The 20,188-nt window shown below is 46.7% G+C and overlaps 1 protein-coding gene across 1 annotated transcript in view; it reads right to left on the minus strand.

The window, feature by feature from the left end:
- Window positions 1-17,886: 17,886 nt before the first annotated feature.
- SLC29A3 (solute carrier family 29 member 3) overlaps window positions 17,887-20,188 on the minus strand; it is a 45,733-nt gene continuing 43,431 nt past the window's right edge. The window contains exon 6 of the mRNA XM_029061413.1: window positions 17,887-18,838. Coding sequence (XP_028917246.1) covers window positions 18,160-18,838 — 679 coding nt within the window. The 3' untranslated portion in view covers window positions 17,887-18,159. The remainder of the gene's footprint in view (window positions 18,839-20,188) is intronic.

The following is a 20,188-nucleotide window of genomic DNA, read 5'->3' on the forward strand; positions in this document are numbered from 1 at the left end:
CCGAATTGTACATTCCAAGCACTTAGTACAGTGTTCTGTACACAGTAAGCCCTCAATAAATACTACTGAATGAATGAACTGAGAATTTACTGTGTGTAGAGAGCTATACTAAGCGGTTAGGAGAGAACAGTAATGTAGGCAGGACCAGAGTGTCCTTTGCTGTGCTCTTGTGTGTTTGTTGTTTGCAGCACTTGGGACTGGTTTGTTTCTTTCCTCTTTCTCTCCTGATCTCCTCTGAGCTTCTCCTTGAAAGAGCTCCTTCTTTCTTGATTGCTGGGTGCCATAATAAAGTTGGTATTTGTTAAGCGCTTACTATGTGCAGAACACTGTTCTAAGTGCTGGGAGAGATACAGGGTAATCAGGTTGTCCCGTGTGAGGCTCACAGTTAATCCCCATTTTACAGATGAGGTAACTGAGGCACTGAGAAGTTAAGTGACTTGACCACAGTCACACATCTGAGAAGAGGCAGAGCTAGGATTCGAACCCATGACATCTGACTCCCAAGCCCGGGCTTTTTCCACTGAGCCACGCTGCCATGATGATCTGTCTACTGCAGCAGTCTCCCAGCTTTCAGCTGTCATGTGAAAAAAGCTTTCCTGCACCCTGAAAACATCTCCCGAGTCCCCCTCATTTTTGGGTTCCCCACTTCAGCCCACCACGGATATTCACCATCATCTATTCTCCTCATAGCCCACCAGGGAAGCTGGGCTCAGCTGGGCTTCAATGCCATGAAACTGACTTTGTCCCAGGGAGGATGTCAATACTTGTGATTTCTAAAGTGCCCATAAATGACACTGATGGGACTGCTCACAGAACTAGAGGTGGCATCTAAGCAGGAGAGGGTGAGGAATAGGGATTGGGGTCTCAGGATAAGATGAAGTCTGATGCCATGTTGTTGCCACACCCCACAGCTGCTTGACCACTGGCTGCTAAAGGTTCCCAGCACAGTTCCATTTTTCAAGGTGGGAAGAAGGTCCAAATACTCACATTCCTACCCAGACCCTCTTGTCTTTAGAAAATGTCAGTGAGGAATGAATCCAGATAAGGTTTGCCAAAAAAATTTAAAGCAAGGGTATCTAAGGAAGTGCCAGAAACAGAGAAGACGTCACCTAGAGCTGATGCCTTGGACCTAGTGAAGGTGTGACTCAGTGTCACAAAACACTCAACTGGGGGCCCGAAGACTTCATTCTGGCAAGAGCTTGAGTCCCCACTTCTCTGTCCCTCATAAATCAGAACCTTATATCAATCAATGGTAATTATAGAGCATTTACTGTGTGCAGAGCACTGTACTAAGCACTTTGGGAAGTGGAGTACAATGCAAAAACAGCATGGCCTAGTGGAAAGAGCATGGGCCTGGGAGTCAGAGGTTCTGGGTCTAATTCCAGCTCCACCACATGCCTTGAACAAGTCACTTCACTTCCAAATGCCTCAGTTACCTCATCTGTAAAATGGAGATTAAGACTGTGAGTCCCATGTGGGGTGTGGGCTGTATCCGACTTTATTACCTTATATCTACGCCAGCACTTAGAACAGTGCTTGGCACATAGTAAGTGCTTAAAAAGTTCCATAATAATAATTATTATTGCAACAGAATTGGTAAATATGTTCCATGCCTAAAGGACTTGTAGAGCCCCACCAGTCCCTAATGGACGATGCTAGCTTTACATGAAATGGAGCTAATATTTCTACAATTTCAGTCAGTCTCTGCATTAAAATACTGGACTTTCAGGGCCCCTTTCTGCCTGTCTGCCTGCCTACCTAACCAGACTGAATACAAAGACCCCACTCCCCGTCTGCTAGCCCCCTGTTGGCAAATAAAATCTACAGCATAAGTGGGTCTCAAAGTGAAGAATTTTGGAGTTTTCTCCCCGAATGTTTTCAAAATAGGAATTCATTCATTCATTCAATGATATTTATTAAGTGCTTACTGTGGGCAGAACACTGTACTAAACACTTGGGAAAGTACAACTGTGGGAGCAGCATGGCTTAGGGGAAAAAGCACAGTCTTGGGAGTCACAGGTCGTGGGTTCTAATTCCAGTTCTGCCACTTATCAGCTGTGTGACTTTGGGCCAGTCACTTAACATCTCTGCGCTTCAGTTACCTCATCTATAAAATAGGGATGAAGACTGTGAGCCCCACGTGGGACAACCTGATTACCTTGTATCTACCCCAGCTCTTAGAAGAGTGCTTGGCACATAATAAGTGCTTAACAAATACTATCATCATCATCATCAACAATAAACAGTGTGTCCCACCAGATTATCTTTTATCTACCCTAGCTCTAAGCACAGTGCTTGGCACATAGTAAGCACTGCCACTTGTCAGCTGTGTGACTGTGGGCAAGTCGCTTAACTCCTCTGTGCCTCAGTTACCTCATCTGGAAAATGGGGATTAAAAAACTGTGAGCCCCCCGTGGGACAAGCTGATCACCCTGTATCTACCCCAGCGCTTAGAACAGTGCTCTGCACATAGTCAGCGCTTAACAAATACCAACATTATTAATACCATCATTATTATTACATTTCTGCTTAAACCCCAGAGTGACTTCTCATTTATTTGGCGGTAGCAGTTCTACCACACTGCACGAGAACAACGCCTAAAAACAAGGCTACTGCCTCCCAAAATAGCACATTAAATTGCCATTCAAGTGGCTATTTTCCAGGGGTCCTGAAACTCATGGGCAAAGTAGGATTTGTGACGCCCAGACCCAAAGTCTATGCACACAGGTTTTCTTTGTTCTGAACCACTAAGGCAATCTGCTCCTAAAGACTGTTGCTTTGCATCTGGACACCAGCATTTTTAAAAAAAAAATTTAAAACGTGTTTTTAGTCACACTTACCATCTTTAAGAGGTCCATGCCCAGCATCCTTCTCCTCGGTATCTTCTCTTGAGCACCTCCTGGGCTATTTATTTTTCTGCTTAACTTCAAAACTAGTTAGGTCAGTCTCCCAGAATGGGGTGGGAAAAATCCAACTTGATAGGGAATCTAGAAATTTTTTCTTGTCCCCACCACCTCATCCATGCCCATCTGCTATCCCTTCCTCCTCCTTGCATTATAATAATAATAATTATGGATGTTTTGAAGTGCTTACTACATGCCAGGCACTGTAATAATGGCTGGGGTGGATACAAGCAAATTGGGGTGGACACAGTCCCTGTCCCACGTGGGGCTCACAGTCTCAATCCCCATTTTACAGATGAGGTGACTGAGTCAGGAGGAAGTGAAGTGAGTTGACCAAGATAGCACAGTAGACAAGTGGCAGAGTGGGGATTATAACCCATGACCTTCCAACTCCCAGGCTCATGCTCTATCCACTATGCCATACTCCTTCTCCATCTTATCTGCAGTGACCTTTCCCTCCTCTTCACTGAATCAGGTCCCTCTCCCCCTCCTCTCCTACCTCCACCAGGGAACTTTTTTGATTAAGCTCTTCCTTGCCTTCAGGCACTCCAGTGAGCCTGTATGTTCCAAGCGCCTACGTTTGTATCTGTCAGTGATAAGTTTGTGTTCTTCTGTATCTTTTTCATGTACAGAGTCTTCACTACTGTTGAGCATAAGACATACTTTTCACCTTTCAGCCATAAATATCTGAGAAATGTCCCCCTGAATTACAAGGGTCCAGAAAAGGGGCCCTATCTTCATGGGCAAAAACTGTGCAAGTGTACAAGAAATTCTATCCTGTGGGTACAATCCCACTGTCAGCAGCTCTGGCTTAGAAGTAGCATGGCTTAGTGGATAGACTACAGGCCTGGGAGTCAGAAAGATCTGGGTTTTAATCCCAGCTTTACCATTTGTTTGCTGGGTGACCTTAAGGCAAGTCGCTTAACTTCTCTGTGCCTCAGTTACTTCAACTGTAAAGTGGAGATTAAGGCTGTAAGCCACAGGGACTGTGTCCAACCTGGTTAACTTGTATGTACCCCAGGGTTTAGGGCAGTGCCTGGCACTTAATAAGTGGTTAACAAATACCAAAAAAAAGGCAATGCTATTATGTTTATTAAATGTTTATGTATATTTTCTCTTCCCTATTAACTCCTCTTTGTCTTATCCATCCTCTTTCTAAATCCCTTGGATGTTTGGTAAAGGGCTCTGTGCACAGTACGAGCTTGGAATACCCTGTCATCTATCTACAGTTAATAATAATGATGGAATTAAGTGCTTACTATGTTCTAAGCCCTGGGGTAGTTACAAGGTTGTCCCACATGGCGCTCACAGCTTTAATCCCCATTTTACCGATGAGGTAAGTGAAGTGACTTGCCCAAAGTCATACAGCTGACAATTGGCGGAGGCAGGATTTGAACCCGTGACCTCTGACTCCCAAGTCCATGTTCTTTCCACTAAGCCACGCTGCTTCGACAGTTAATCAATGGTATTTATTGAGGACTGTTTGCGGAGCACTTTACTAAGCGTTTGGGAGAATACAACAGAGTTGGTAGACAGGTGACATGGGGGTAAACAAGCAAGGGCCTAAGAAGTCGTTAGTCACTCTGCCAGGCTAAGCAAACCCAAAGCTGACCCACACGGGTGTTTATTTTTGGCATTCTCTGCAGTGCTTAGAAGACTGTAAGCCCGTCAAACGGAGGGACTGTCTCTATCTGTTGCTGACTTGTTCATTCCAAGTGCTTAGTACAGTGCTCTGCACATAGTAAGCGCTCAATAAATACTATTGAATGAAAAGAGTGCCCTCCCACAGGGAGCATTCAATAAATACCATTGATTGATTGATTGATGCCAGGGACAAAGGAGAAGACCTGGGTAGAAGAAGCACAGGAGTAGGGAGATTGTGTAGATTTTGACAGCAGGTCTACATGCAAATGATATGGGAATAGTACTGATTCTGTGACAACCACTCATGCACTTTGGTATTACGCCCACTGCGTCCTTCTCATCTCTGCTATATGAGCAGGAGTCAGCAAGAGCAAGGTGAAGCGACCTTGTAGAAACCAAGATAAAGCCACAGAGCCCATCGGCATCTGCATTCTTATCCCCCAAAACAATTTTATTCGGAAAGACAATCAATTAAGTTGCTGTTTGGTAATGGCTCATTTCCCTTTTTAAGGCTCAGCAAAGACTCAGCGAAATGAAACCCAGTTCTCTCCCGCCCCGCCAACCCAGCAGCTAGCAAGCTCTCTGCTGCAGGGAATGAGGTCTGCTGCACTGTCTGGCCCTACCCGCCAGCCCCCTGCCGCAGACCCGAGACCCCCCCCAGTCTGGGGAGTGGAGGAGGAAGTGACACCAGACTGCCTCCTGGATCAGGACTTATCAACAAGCTGGAGGGCCAGCCAGTGAAGCCCTGAGAAAGATTTTCACGGTTTCTAGTTCTCCCTTCATTTTTTCCAATTGTGGGTGGGCTTTTCGCCTCTCCTGCTCCCTCCTGGGCTAAGTTCAAGGTATTGAGTGCTTACCGAGTACCTAGCATTGTACTAAGTACTTGGGAGAGGACAATATAAAAGACATTCCCGGCCCACGTTGAGCTTACAGTCTAAAGAGGGAGATGGAAATTAATATAAATATTATATTATAAACCATATTATGGATATGTACGTAAATGCTGAGGGACTGAATAAAGGGAACAAGTCAGAGAGACGTAAAAGGGAGTGGAAGAAAAGGAAAAGAGGGCTGTCAGGGAAGGTTTTGGTCAAGGAAGCAGCATGGACCAGTGAAAAGACCAGGGGCCTGGGATTCAGAGGACCTGAGTTCTAATCTCAGCTCCACCATTTGTCTGCTCTGTGACCTTGGGCAAATCAGTCGGTCAGTCAATCATATTTACTGAGTGCTTACTCCGTGCAGGGCACTGTACTAAGCACTTGGGAGAGTACAATATAATAAACAGAAACATTCCCTGCCCACAACGAGCTTGCAGACTGTGCCTCAATTTCCTCATCTAATTAAATCTTATTCCCATCTATTTAAACTGTGAACTTCATGTAGGACAGGGACTGTGTCCAACCTGATTATCTGGTATCTACCGCAGAGCTGAGTATAGTGCTGGGCACATAATAAATGCTTGACAAATACCATTATAATAATAATTATGATTAGGGAGAGATGGGGGTGGGAGGGGACTGGAGGAGATGAAATAAAGAAAATGCTCAACTGGGGAATGTTGTCTTGTGCTGTCAAGTCATATCTGACCCATAGCAACACATGGACACATCTTTTACAGAACACCCCACCTCCATCTGCAATCGTTCTGGTAGTGTATTCATAGAGTTTTCTTGGTAAAAATATGGAATTGGTTTACCACTGCCTACTCTCTGTCCTTGACTCTCTCTCATGCCGCTGCTGCCCAGCACAGGTGAGCTTTGACTTGTAACGTATTACCTTCCACTAGCTACCCACTGGCCAAGCTAGGAATGGAATGAATATGTCTCTGCTTGACTCCCCCTCCTGTAGTCGAGACTGGTAGAGTACTGGAAACTTTTAGGTCCTGAGAGCAGACCACACATCCTCTATCCATTTGTACACTGAGCGTGGCTCAGTGGAAAGAGCCCGGGCTTGGGAGTCAGAGGTCATGGGTTTGCATCCCGACTCTGCCACTTGTCAGCTGTGTGACTGTAGGCAAGTCACTTCACTTCTCTGTGCCTCGGTTACCTCATCTGTAAAATTGGGATTAACTGTGAGCCTCGCGTGGGACAACCTGATTACCCTGTATCTACCCCAGCACTTAGAACAGTGCTCTGCACATAGTAAGCGCTTAACAAATACCAACATTATTATTATTATTACTCACACATACATGCAAGAACCTGCTGAGCGGAAATCCTTTCTTATTTAGAGCTTTCTGAGACCCCACCTTAGTTAAGGGGAGAAGTAAACTCAGTCCTGGGGAATAAAGACTCGGTTCTAGCCTGGGTCATCATAGAGGGATATGATGATGATGATGATGATGGTATTTGTTAAGCGCTTACTACGTGCCAAGCACTGTTCTAAGCGCTGCGGTGGCTACAGGGTAATCAGGTCGTCCCACGTGGGGCTCACACTTTTAATCCCCATCTTCCAGATGAGGTAACTGAGGCATAGAGAAGTGAAGTGACTTGCTCATGGTCACACAGTAGATAAGTGGGGGAGTGGGATTAGAACCCATGTCCTCTGACTCCCAAGCCTGGGCTCTTTCCACTAAGCCACCCTGCTTCTCTTTATAGGAGGAGTCCCAAGACACCTGCCTTATGGGGATGGGGAGTGAGGGGCTAGCATCCTTAATGAGTCCCTGACCAGTGCTTAGTATAGTGTCTGGCACATGGTAAGTGCTTAACAAATTCCATAATTATTATTATTATTTCCCCTAATAATGATAATAATGTTGGTATTTGTTAAGCGCTTACTATGTGTAGAGCACTGTTCTAAGCGCTGGGGTAGATACAGGGTAATCAGGTTGCCCCACGTGAGGCTCACAGTCTTAATCCCCATTTTACAGATGAGGTAACTGAGGCCCAGAGACGTTAAGTGACTTGCCCACAGTCACACAGCTGACAAGTGGCAGAGCCGGGAGTCGAACACATGACCTCAGACTCCCGAGCCCGTGCTCTTTCCACTGAGCCATGCTGCTTCCCATGGCCTCACCGTTCTCTTGGCTGGATCCACCTGATAAGAGGGACCGGGAAAGGTCTCCACAAAAAAGCATAAAAAAGAGAATTAATACACACTGAAGTTGAACCAGAAGATCTCTGAAGAAGAGAAGCTTGGCCATTTCCCCATCTTCAAACCCCAGGACTATTTTAGGGAGACTGGCCAGCAGGGCACCATCCACACAGAAGACGTTGTTATACTGTACTCTCTCCAGTGCTTGGTACGGTGCTTTGCACACAGTAAGTGCTCAATGAATACAATCAAATGAATCAATGAATGTGAGGACTGAGGGCATTGGGAGTAGAAGGTGGCTCTTGCAAGTTTGAGGATCCCAAAGAGAGAAACGCGGGTGTAGAAGTTGACCAGATATCCTGATCTTGGCAGGGCAGGACCATAATGTCAGGGTCTGCTCACTGTCTTCCTAAATTGGTCACGATACCAATCCATCAATGACATGTTACTATCTCACCTCCTCCAAGAGGCCTTCCCAGACTGAGCTCCCCCCTCTTTCCCTCTGCTCCCTCCACCACCCCACTTCACCTCTCTGCAGCTAAACCCTCTTCTCCCCCTTTCCCTCTTCTCCTCCCACTCTCCCGGCCCACCCCCTCAGCACTGTACTCGTCCGCTCGACTGTATATATCTTCATCACCCTATTTATTTTATTTTGTTTAATGAGATGTACATCACCCTGATTCTATTTATTTGCCATTGTTTTTATGAGATGTTCTTCCCCTTGACTCTACTTATTGCCATTGTTCTTGTCTGCCTGTCTCCCCCGATTAGACTGTAAACCCGTCAAAGGGCAGGGACTGTATCTGTTGCTGATTTGTACATTCCAAGCGCTTAGTACAGTGCTCTGCACATAGTAAGCGCTCAATAAATACAATTGAATGAATGAATGAATGTAAACAGAGAGAACACCTTGGACGTCAGCAAGGGAGATTCCTGTTGGATGTCAGGGCACGGATTCCAGGGCATGGGAGTTTTTTTAGGAACTGGATACATCTCCAGTTGTGGGAGGGGTTGTCTTGTCTGAAGGCAGGGGACTGGACTAAGACAAGTGAAGCTCTGAGACTAGGGGAATTTTTCTTTTTAGTGGGAGGAGGTAGGTGTGCAGGGCAGGAGTGTGCATGGCTAGAAGATTGTGCTACTCTCCCATGGATGAACTTACTAATTAAGTCAGTAATCAGTGGCAGATCTCCCTAAAATAGTCCTGGGGTTTGAAGATGGGGAAACGACCAAACTTCTTTTCTTCAGAGATCTTCTGATCTAACTACAATGTGTACTAGTTCTGTTTTTTATGCTCTTTTGTGGAGACCTTTCCTGGTCCCTCTTATCGGATGGATCCAGCCAAGAGAACAGGGGACTGGGAGTCAGAGAAGTTGGGTTCTGTCTACTTGTCTACTGTGTGACTTTGGGCAAGTGACTTAACTTCTCTGTGCCTCAGTCACCTCAATTGTAAAATGGGGATTAAATCCCCCTGCTTCTGACTTAGGCTGTGTATTCCATATGGGACTGATTACCTTGTATCTACCCCAGCGCTTAGAATAGTGTTTGACACATAGTAAACACTTAACAAACTTGAAAATAACTAATTTACTCACTTATATCTGTCTCCCCCCTTAGACTGCAAGTTCATTGAGGGCAGGGCATGTATCTGATATTGGTATATGGTACTCTCCCCAGAGCTTAGTAAAGTGCTCTGCACATAGGAAGAGCTCAATAAATACGATTCAGTGAATGAATAATAATGATAATGATTGACTGGCATGTGGCCGGGTTGGCCGGGTGGACCAAAGCCCATGTTGCGCCACGCTCTCCTCTGCAACGAGAACCAAAGCATCAGGCAGCGCCATCCTGATCTTGGTCTGAGACACTCCACGAGACCCCTCAACCCGTAAAGTCTCAGGCCGTGACACTTCCCCTTCCGCACCACCTGTCCTGTAAATCTTCCCCTCGGCTCGACTGCGTTTTATGTTCCAACAGCCTATAAAGCCCGCTGCCTCTGTTACCAATTACCAACGATCCCATACTAAATACTGCAGAAGCACTTCATTCAGTCACGGTAAACGCTGTCATTCACATTCGACAGATTAATTCAGCGATGCTGCGCTTGCTAGCGGGGTGGCTTCCCCATACCAATCAGCAAAGAGGGGCGGGGGCAGCGGTGCCCTCCTTGCACTTCACAGAAACCAGCACCTGCAGATGCCCTCCCGCAGACACCCCCGTACCGCGGTTGGCACTGCCAGGTGCCCAACGCTGAACTGGCAGACTGACCCTGCTCGGACCCCCAACAACTGGTGATGAGCGCCTCCCTCTGTCAAGGGTGAAATGCCCAAAGATCTCGGTTGAGGTTGGGATAATGAGGTTGAACTGGCACTGGGGGCCTGGAAGTACCCTAACACCTCCCCACCACATGACCTGGTAGAGCAGAAGCTATTTGAGATCTCAGAACGCAGAGGTGATTTGAATGAATCCTGGGAAAGAAAGATTCTCTTCCGGCCCTCCAACCACAGCAAGTGTCGGTGGGGGGAGATGAGAACTGGCAGCAAGGTGAGAGTCTCCCCGGAAGACGTGGCCTGACCTAGTCGAAAGAGTCTGGGCCTGGGAGTCAGAGGAACTGGGTTCTAAGCTCACCTCTGCCACTTGTCTGTTGTGTGACCTTAGGCAAATCACTGCACTTCTCTGTGCCCGTTTCCTCATCTGTAAAATAGGGATTCAGTACTTGTTCTTCCTTCTCCTTAGACTATGAGCTCCTTATGGGACAAGGACTGTGTCCAACCTAATTATTTGCTGTTCATCCCACTGCTTGCACATAGTAAGCGCTTAAATACCATAGGCATTAATCAGTCAATCAATCAATGGCATTTATTCATTTATTCAATCGTATTTATTGAGCATTTACTGTATGCAGAACACTGTTGAGTGCTCACTGCGTGCACAGCATTGTATTAAGCACTTGGGAGAGTACAGTATACCAGAGTTAGTAGACAAGTTCCCTGCTTATAATGAGCTAATAGTCTAGAGGGGAAGATGGACATTAATAACAATAATTTATATTATATTACATATATACCATCATCATCATCAATTCGTAGGATTCCTGGAAGTCTGGAGCCACTGCTTGTATGACCAAGTGGAAAGACCACAGGTTGGGAGTCAGAGGACCTAGGTGGGTTTTTTAATGGTATATGTTAAGCACTTACTACATGACAGGCACTGTACTAAGCACTGGGTTAGATACAAGATTGTCAGTTTGGACACAGTCCCCGTCCCACATGGGGCTCATATTCTTAATCCCCACTTTATGGATGAGGTAACTGAGTCAGAGCAGTGAAGTGATTTGCTCAAGGTCACATACCAGGCAAGTGACAGAGCCAGGGGAACCCAAGTCCTTCTGACTCCCAGGCCTGTGCTCTACTAGGCCACACTACTTCTCTCATCTGCTATGTGACCTTGGGCAAGTCACTTAATTTCTCTGTGCCTCAGTTAGCATCATCTGTAAAATGGGGTTTGAGACTGTGAGCCTTGTGTGGGGCAGGGACTGTTTCCAACCTGATTCCTTGTAACTACCCCAATGCTTAGTAATACAGTACCTGGCACATAGTAAGTACATAACAAATACCATTAAAAAAAAGTTTTTCTTTGATTCAAACCTCCAGCCATCTACTTGCCATGGATGTTCCCTTGCCCATTTGGAGTGGGAATTGATAGAAAAACAATTTCAGATTTGCTTTGCCCTCGCCTTCAGCGATTCTTTAGACTTTCTTTAGACTTCAATTCCTTAGACTTTCCAGACTGAAGAATCCTCATCTCTTTTGTCCTTCCTTTTGGAAGCTGCTCCAACAGCCTTGGCATCTTGGTTGCCCTTAATCCTGCTGTTGGGAACAGGAAATAGTGCCCACCAACAGCATCATCTTTCAATACAAAGGTCACTCCAACAATCTTTCCCATCTTGAGAGTCATCAGGGTTTAGGAGTTACTTACTACACACTTTTCCACTTCAGATTTAAGAAGTAGCTATAGTCTTGTTCAAGCTTTAATCAGAGCTAAGACACTGGGTCTTTACTGACTTTCGTCGCCCGCTCTGAGTTGATTTTCACTTATCCATCGGTCCTTCAGTTGCAGGTCAGCATTTATCTCTGCATCAAGGACTTTCCAGGCAACTTTACTTGGTTCTAATTTGAGAGCACCCAAGGAGAGTGCACTGAGGGGATTTAGTATGAAAAACCTCTCCTTCCAATCCTCAACTCCACGATGGGACAGAATCATCTAGAGTTCCATGTCATTCTTCTAAGATTGAAAAGTTGTCTCTTTTTTTTTTTTTCATTTCTTTCCTTGTGATCTTGGATCCTGAAACGAAAGACCTTACGGTGGGCAGGGGGGTGGGGGATGGGAAAAATGCAGGTTCGTCAGAATGAGAAGGGCACCTTGCACTAAACAGCTCCCACACCAGGGGGTCCAAAGCCAAATAGGAAACAGCAGCCTAATAATAATAACTGGGGCATTTGGTAAGCACTTACTATGCGCCAGGCACTGTACTAAGCACTGGGGTGGATACAAGCAAATCGGGTTGGATACAGTCCCTGGGGCTCACAGTCTTAATCCCCATTTTACAGATGAGGTACCAGAGGCACAGAGATGTGAAGTGACTTGCCCTAGCTCACATAGCAGACAAGTGGAGGATCTGGGATTAGAACCTATGACCTTCTGAATCCCAGGCCTGTGATCTATCCACTAGGCCATGCTGCTTCTGACTAGGTAGACACATAATAATAATTATTAATATTAAGCAGTTATTATGTGCTAGGTAATGTACTATCTGCTGGGATAGATGCAAGCGAATCAGGCTTGACACTGAACCTGTTCCACATGGGACAGTCTACACAGGAAGAATAGGGATTGAATCCCCATTTTACAGATGAGGCAACTGGGACTAGAGACAGAATGGGGACTAGAACCCAGATCCCCTGACCCTAGGCCGGGGTTCTTTCTCTCTTCTTCTTTCTTCTGCTTCAGCTCGGAGGGTGGTACAACAGGGAGACGGACAAGGACAAGGGTGGAAAAGCCAGAATGTGAGTCCTACACCAATCCTGGGGATGGAGAATCTTGATCAATGGAAAAATCAAAATCTAGAGAGGGCCCCAACCTGAGGTAGTTTGAAGAGGACTCCTACTGATTGACAGCTTATAACCATGAATGGAACGTTGAGTGGGAACCTCTCGCACACTGTGCTCTTGGGGGTTTGCTGGGTGCCTTTCTGGCTCTTTTACATTTGAGGGGAAGATTTTTTTTATGGCATTTGTTAGGTGCTTACTATGCTTACTACACTGTTCTAAGTACTGGTCAGACACAGTCCCTGTTCCGCATGGGGCTCCCAGTATGAGTAGGAAGGACAAAAGGTATTTATCTCCCAATTTACAGCTGAAGAAAGAGGCACAGAGAAGTGAAGTGACATGCCCATGGTCACACAGCAAGCAATTGGAAGAGTCAGGATTAGAACCCAGGTCCTTCTGACTCCCAGGCCCATACTCTTTCTCCTAGACCATGCTGCTTCTTGTGAGCATTGCTCAGGTGCCTGCAGATAAGAGGGGAAGGATATTGGCCGAAGGCTGACAACTCTTCCCCCCAAACAGAGCAACTAACAAGGAACAATACAGGCTGCTTGGAAAACCATTGGTAAGTTTCCCTGACCACTTGCCTGCCTGAGGAGCTATTGAGTTCCAAAATATCCAAAAGATGGACACCAGAAGGGAGGAGGAGAAGCTCAAGAAATCCCCAAATCAGAAGCAGTTCCTGAATAATCAAGAGTTATCTATGTTTCTCCCTTCAGAGCAACAGATGTTAGAGATGGAAGACACATTCAATCACCTGTTCTGACCCTACCCAGCACAAAATCCTTCTCGGTCACATATTCTCCCACTCGTCCAGGTTAATTGGAAATCATTTTTCCAGTGGCCCGCACATCGCTCCCCTTAGGAAACTGTGTCAGTCTGACAGAATCTCACTACGGGGAGCTTTCAAACAAACATTTCCTTTGGTACGAGTAATTCCTGAATGTCCCTATCCTTTTTCATGTCTAAAAATGCCGGGAGCTCAGATTAGCAATTCCACAGTAACAAACTGCTCCCAATTCTCAAGTCTCCAACCCATCGCACGTGCTTTTCCTTTCACAGGGGACATTCCCCCACCATCAAACCCACCAAACCATAAACCTCCCTGCTTTCACGACCCTCCAGAAAAGCCACCTCTCCCAACAGACAATCTCTAGTAAATTCCTTACCTTTCTACAATGCCAGCCGATAGTCCCTTTAAACACTCATAGCAGTAGGAAGATAAATAGCATTTATTTAAGTGTTTACAATGTGCCAAGCACTATACGAAGCTCCAGAAAATAGATAAATGGATGAGGTATATACATGGTCCCTGGCTCCCAAGGGGCTCACAATCCAAGAATGATGAGGCAGGGAAAGGGATGGGGACGGTTGAGAACTGGCAGTGTGGCCTAATGGATAGAGCACAAGCTGGGCGTCAGAAGGACCTGGGTTCTAATTCCAGCTCTGCCCCTTGTATGCTGTGTGACTTTGGCAAGTCACTTAACTTCTCTGGGCCTCAGTTACCTCATCTGGAAAATGGGGATTAAATCTGTGAGCCCAGTGGGAGACAGGGACTCTGTCCAACACAATTACTTTGCATCTACCCCGGCGTAGTACAATGACTGAAACATAGTAAGTGCTTAACAAATATCACAATTATCATTATTATTTACTGGTACGTAAGTAAAGGCAAACGAAGACACCAAAGCCAAAGATGATTTCAAACAGGAAAAGAGCAGCAGGATTCAGGCTCCTTCATTCATTCAACTGTATTTATTGATTGCTTACTGTGTGCAGAGCACTGTACTAAGTGCTTGGGAAAGTATGATATAACAATAAAGAGACACATTCCCTGCTCACAATGAGTTTATAGTCTAGAGGGGCTCCTCCCAGCTCAGGCCAGGAGTCCCAGAAGTCCCAGTGGTGGTTATGGCAGTGACCTCAATGTTCCAAAAGCTAAGAAGGCCTCCCACGGTTGACAGTTCCAGGTTGGAGCAGGGGCTGAGATGGGAAGCCCAGTGTCCTGGGGGTGAGGCAGCAACCTTCCTATTCAGCGGAGTCCCGGGATTAGGTGTGAGCAGAGTGGTGGATGCTCACTTGGGTGTCACAATGGGAAGGCGGCAGAGTTTCCAGTGCTTTCTTTGGGTCATCTGGTGGGAGGAGGGGCCGCGCTGTTGTAACTTAAATCCCGTTGGGCACGGGGCACACCTGAATGCCCTGAATGCCACGGTGGGAGGGCACAGGATTCCCGGGGATTTTGCTCAGCTGTCTCATGCTGCTGTCTTTTCATGCCAGTCATTCACACGTAAACTCTTCTTCTTACTTGAATGTTTGGAGCTAAAATCTGCTTAGCTCCTCCATACTTGGCAGGCTTGTGGAGAGGAGAGGTTATATCCTTTTTGATTTCCAGGTACCCAGCAAAATGCTCTGCACAAAATAGGTTTTCAATAAATAGCATTCATTGATAGGCCATGATTTTACTTAATTTGGATGTTCCCAAGTACCTACTACAGTGCTCTGCCCACAGCAATCAATCAAGGAATAATACTTATTTTGCCTCTACTCTGTGCAGAGCCCAGTATTCAGCACTTGGGAGAGCCACAATGACATTAGTAGACATGAACTCTGCCCTCTAAGAGTTTAGCCTCTAGCAGGGGAGATGGACACTAAAATAAATAACAGGAAGGAGGAAGTAAAATTAGACATATACATGAGTGCTCCTGGGGATGGGAGAGGGGAGAGGAAAGAAAGGCAGAGTACTTCTAGACTGTAAGCTTATTGTGGGCAGAGTACTGTTATATTGTAATAATAATAATGATAATTGTGGTATTTGTTAAGTGCTAACTATGTACCAAGCACTATACTAAACACTGGGATGGATACAGCAAATCAAGTTGGACACAGACCCCGTCCCACATGTGGCTCGTAGTCTCAATCCCCATTTTGCAGATGAGGTAACTGAGGAACAGGGAAGTGAAGAGTTGTGCCAAACGGCACACAGCAGACAAATGGGGGAGCCAGGATTAGAACCCAAGTCCTTCTGACTCGCAGGCCCATACTCTTTCCACTACACTACACCGCTTCTCTATTGTACGCCCCCCAAGTGCTTAGTACAGTGTTCTGAACACAGACAGCATTCAATAAATGCCACTGATTGATTACCTAATACATAGGTAATGTGAAAATACTGACGTGGAAATTAGGATATAAGGCAGGGAGATGAGAAATTAAGTGGGGAAAGCCTCCTGGAAGAGATGTGATTTTAGAAGGGCTTTGAAGGTGCAGAGAGCAAGTGAACTGCTGGATGTGAAGGGAGAGTGAGTTCCAGAAAGGAGGAGGGTGTGAGCAAGTTGGTGGAAGGAGACCTAAGAATGAGGGATAGTGAATAGATCAGCTTGAGGAATGAGTGCAAGCTGGAGTGTAGTTGGAGAAGAGAGTGGTTAAGTAGAAAGGAGAGAGCTGCTTGAGAGTCTTAGAGTCCACGGTCAGGAGTTTCTGTTTGATGTAGAAAGAAGTGAGCTATCTCTAGGGTTTTCTGAGGAGTAGTGAGAAAAGTGCATCCAGTAGACACCCAGAAGTGTGCCAGACTGTATTCTGCTCATAGTAGGTATCTAGTACAGTGCTCTAATCAGGACAGCTATCACTGTACTTGGCACACAATAGCTACTATCCAGTACAGTGCTCTGCACACAGTAAACATTCAGTAAATGCAGTTGATGAGGATGACAATGGTCAGAGGTTACTCTTAAGTAAGAGATCTTCTGAATGTCAGAGACAGAATAAACCTCTTAGACCCCAAGTAGTTACAGGCTTCCAAAGGGTTATTCTAGGCAATCTGGGGAAGTGAGAAAAAAAGACAACAAAAAGAAAGGTTTGAAGTTTTTAAAAAGGTTTCAAGTTTCTAAAAATCCTTCAAGAGTGTCCTCTTCAATTCTCTGGCCAGAAAGAGTGAGGTTTACCAGACTGAGACGGTTACGATGAAAGCTGCTGCGGCTAGCAGATTAGTGTCCGTCTCCCATTTTAATCAGCCTTCTGCAGCCCAGGTCGAGGCGGGGGACACTCTGAGGGAGGTTGATCGCTCTGCCTGAGGCTGCTCTTCCACTGACCCGGGGCCCCTTCCCCAGGCAGTCCTGGGAACCTGTGTGGCCTAGCGGAAAGAGCACGGCCCTAGGAGTCAGGAGATCCGAGTTCTAATCCTAACTCCATCCTTTGCCTGCTGCGTGACCTGGGGCAAGTTGCTTAGCTCCTCTGTGCAGCCCATCTGTAAAATGGGATGAAATACTCACTCCCCTTCCCTTAGACCGTGGACCCCATGTGGGACAGGGAAGGTACCTGACCTGATGTTTCAGACCCAGCACTTAGCACATAGTAAGCACTTTACAAATACCACAGTAGTTATCATCAGCACTCTTTTGGTCTCTGAAAAGCCATTCCGTTTGGGTAGTCTGCTCTTCCTCTGCCCTCAGTTGTCCTGCCAGAGGTCCACCCCTCCGCAAAATGCAGTCCAAATGCCCTTCTGTCAACTTCCTGGCCTCAGGGCCACCCAGGAGGCTAAATATCCCACAGCTGTCTCTTCAGCAACCTTCTGGAATCTGCAGTGTGTACGCCAGCGAAGACATGAGGCGAGTCAAGGGAGCCACCAAGCTGATCCCAGGCGGCAAACTGCCGCGGAGGCAGTCAGAGCCTGAGGGACAGACAGGCTGGGAGCCTCACCCGGATGTTCTGGAGAACTGGGCGCTTCCCTCGCTCCGCACAGACACCGCCCAAGGCAGAGCCCCAACCGGCTCCCCACAAGTGCCTCCCGGGACAGTTGGTAGCTGAAGCTGTTGGATCGCAGGAGATGTAGTGAGTCTCCATCGGGATGCCCACGTTGGGCTAAGCAGGTCCCCTCGTGCTGTGCCTAGTCGAGATACTCAGGGAAGGGCAATGGGTTTGAACCTCAGATCCCGGAAGAGAGATGCTGGGGAGAAAGGGTGTGCTTGATTGCAAAGCCCCTACATGGTCCTTCATAATAATAATAATAATAATGTTGGTATTTGTTAAGCGCTTACTATGTGCCGAGCACTGTTCTAAGCGCTGGGGTAGACATAGGGGAATCAGGTTGTCCCATGTGGGGCTCACAGTCTTAATCCCCATTTTACAGATGAGGACACTGAGGCACAGAGAAGTTAAGTGACTTGCCCACAGTCACACAGCCGACAAGTGGCAGAGCTGGGATTCGAACTCATGATCCCTGACTCCAAAGCCCATGCTCTTTCCACTGAGCCACGCTGCTTCTCTAAGACACTTCATGAAGTGTCTCCCCAGCTGGACGTCACAAATCTCTCCGGGCCAAGCCACGGAACGAGTGAACGGCTGGATGAGACGTGATGGTCAACAGCACCGTGCCCCCCATGCCCTGGAACATTTACTTTTACAAAGAGCCTTTCTTGCCACGTTTGGGATGGGCCTAGCCAATGGGCATTTCCCTAGGGTTGGAGAGCCGCTATGCTCCTCTAGATGAGATGGACCACGAGGACAGAGAAGGCCGAGCCCAAGGCCAAGCCAAGACTGAGGAAGAAGGACATCACCACCCCGGTTGCCTCTGCCAGTTCTTTGGGCATGATCTTGGGTCCATAGATCAGGGCGAGGGTGCTGAGGTAGCCATTGCTGAACCCAAGGAGAGAGATGAGGATGATAGGGAACACATCGGAGTTCAGGAGAACTTGGTCCACATGCGTCCGAGGCTGGTAATTGCAGAAGATGAAAAGGGGGATGAAGCAGGTCCTCAGGACCACCAGGCCGGGGAGCAGCTTGCTCTTGGGCCCCGGGACCTGGATCCAGGCCGTGATTTGCCGGCCACACCAGTCGGCAAAGTTAAACAGGAGGAAGCTGGTGAGAGGGACAAAGAATTTGTTAGTCCACAATGACCCCGAGTCCTTGTTGACCGACTCGATGTTGGAAGAGATGGAAGGGAAGATGATGATGGAGATGAAGAAGATGTAGACCACGCAGAAGCCCAGGCTGGCTGTCTTCTTCAGGATGGGGCGGAGGGGCGGGGGGCTCGGGGCGCCGGTCCCTTTGGCCAGCTGAGGGGCTTGGGGAAGATCTGGGGGCTGGGCCTCTTCTCCAAGGGGATGGCCACAAAACCCAGTGGCAGGCCGGGCTGGCACAACGGAGCTCCTCATGTAATATCTGATGGAAAGGCAAGGTGGGACACGGTCACGAGAACGAGAAGCAACTGAGTGGGACGGTGGGGGATGGGGATGGGCAGGGATGAGAAACAGGCATCAAACAAAAACCAAACCAAACCCAGAATCTTTCATTCTCTGCACATCCTACCAAACCTGCAAGGTTTAAATCTCCAAATCAGTTGACTTCAGGATTTATCAAATGTTCTACCTCACCTCTTTGTGTGTTTCATCATCATCATCAGTATTTATTGAGCACTACGGGGCTGGGGCTCAAGCAATCACATCATTTCACATCAATCAATCAATAAATTATATTTATTGAATACTTACTAAGGGCAGAGCACTTTACTAAGTGCTTGGTAGAGCACAATACAAGAGAGTTGGCAGACGAGTTCCCTGTCCAAAACATGCTTTCAGTCTACAGATGAGCTTACAGTCTAGAGTCACCACGGAATAGAATGGCAGGTATTGGAAGGTGGTAATTTCTCTGTTAGGTAGTAAGCTCTTCGAAGGCAGTAATCGTGTCTACTCTCCCAAGTGTACTCTCCCAAGTGCTCAGTCTTAATAAATAAATAAATAATAATAATAATAATAATTGTGGCATTTAAGTGCTTGCTACGTATCAAATTCTTAACTAAGTGCTGGGTCCATCTGTCTGCTGTGCGACCTTGGGAAAACCACTTAACTTCTCTGTACCTCAGTTACCTCATCTGTAAAATGGGGATTAAGACTGTGAGCCCCACGTGGGACAACCTGGATACCTTGTATCTACCCCAGCATTTAGAACAGTGTTTGGCACATAGTAAGCACATAACAAATACTATAATTATTTTTATTATTACAAGATAGGTCAGACATAGTTTCTAGCCGACATGGGGCTCACAGTCTGAGTAGGAGGGAGAGTAGGTATTTAATCTACATTTTACAGATGAAGAAAGTGAGATACTGAGAAGTTAAATGCTTGCCCAAGGTCACACAGCAGGCAAGTAATATAGTTGGGGTTAGAACCCGGACAGCTTTCAATAAATACTAGCGACTGATTGATTTATTGTGGGCAGGGAATGTGTCAGCTAACTCTGTTGTATTGTACTCTCCCAAGTGCTTGGTATAGTGCTCTGCACATAAGTACTCAATAAATACCACTGATTTATTGATTGATTGTGGCAGTAATGGTGCAGGACACTCCCAGATGAGTTAAAAAAATTTGTCTTCTCTACACTCTGCCTTCTAATTGGCTGGGTAACCACTTCCGAAACACTTAGCCTATTTGTGCTGCTACCTTCCCAGTCAGAAAATGGGAATATTGTCTGCTCTCCTAATTCGGGTGTGGGGCAGATGAATGAAGTAGTTG

This window comes from Ornithorhynchus anatinus, chromosome 3 (genome assembly GCF_004115215.2).
Source record: "Ornithorhynchus anatinus isolate Pmale09 chromosome 3, mOrnAna1.pri.v4, whole genome shotgun sequence".
Lineage (NCBI taxonomy): Eukaryota > Metazoa > Chordata > Mammalia > Monotremata > Ornithorhynchidae > Ornithorhynchus > Ornithorhynchus anatinus.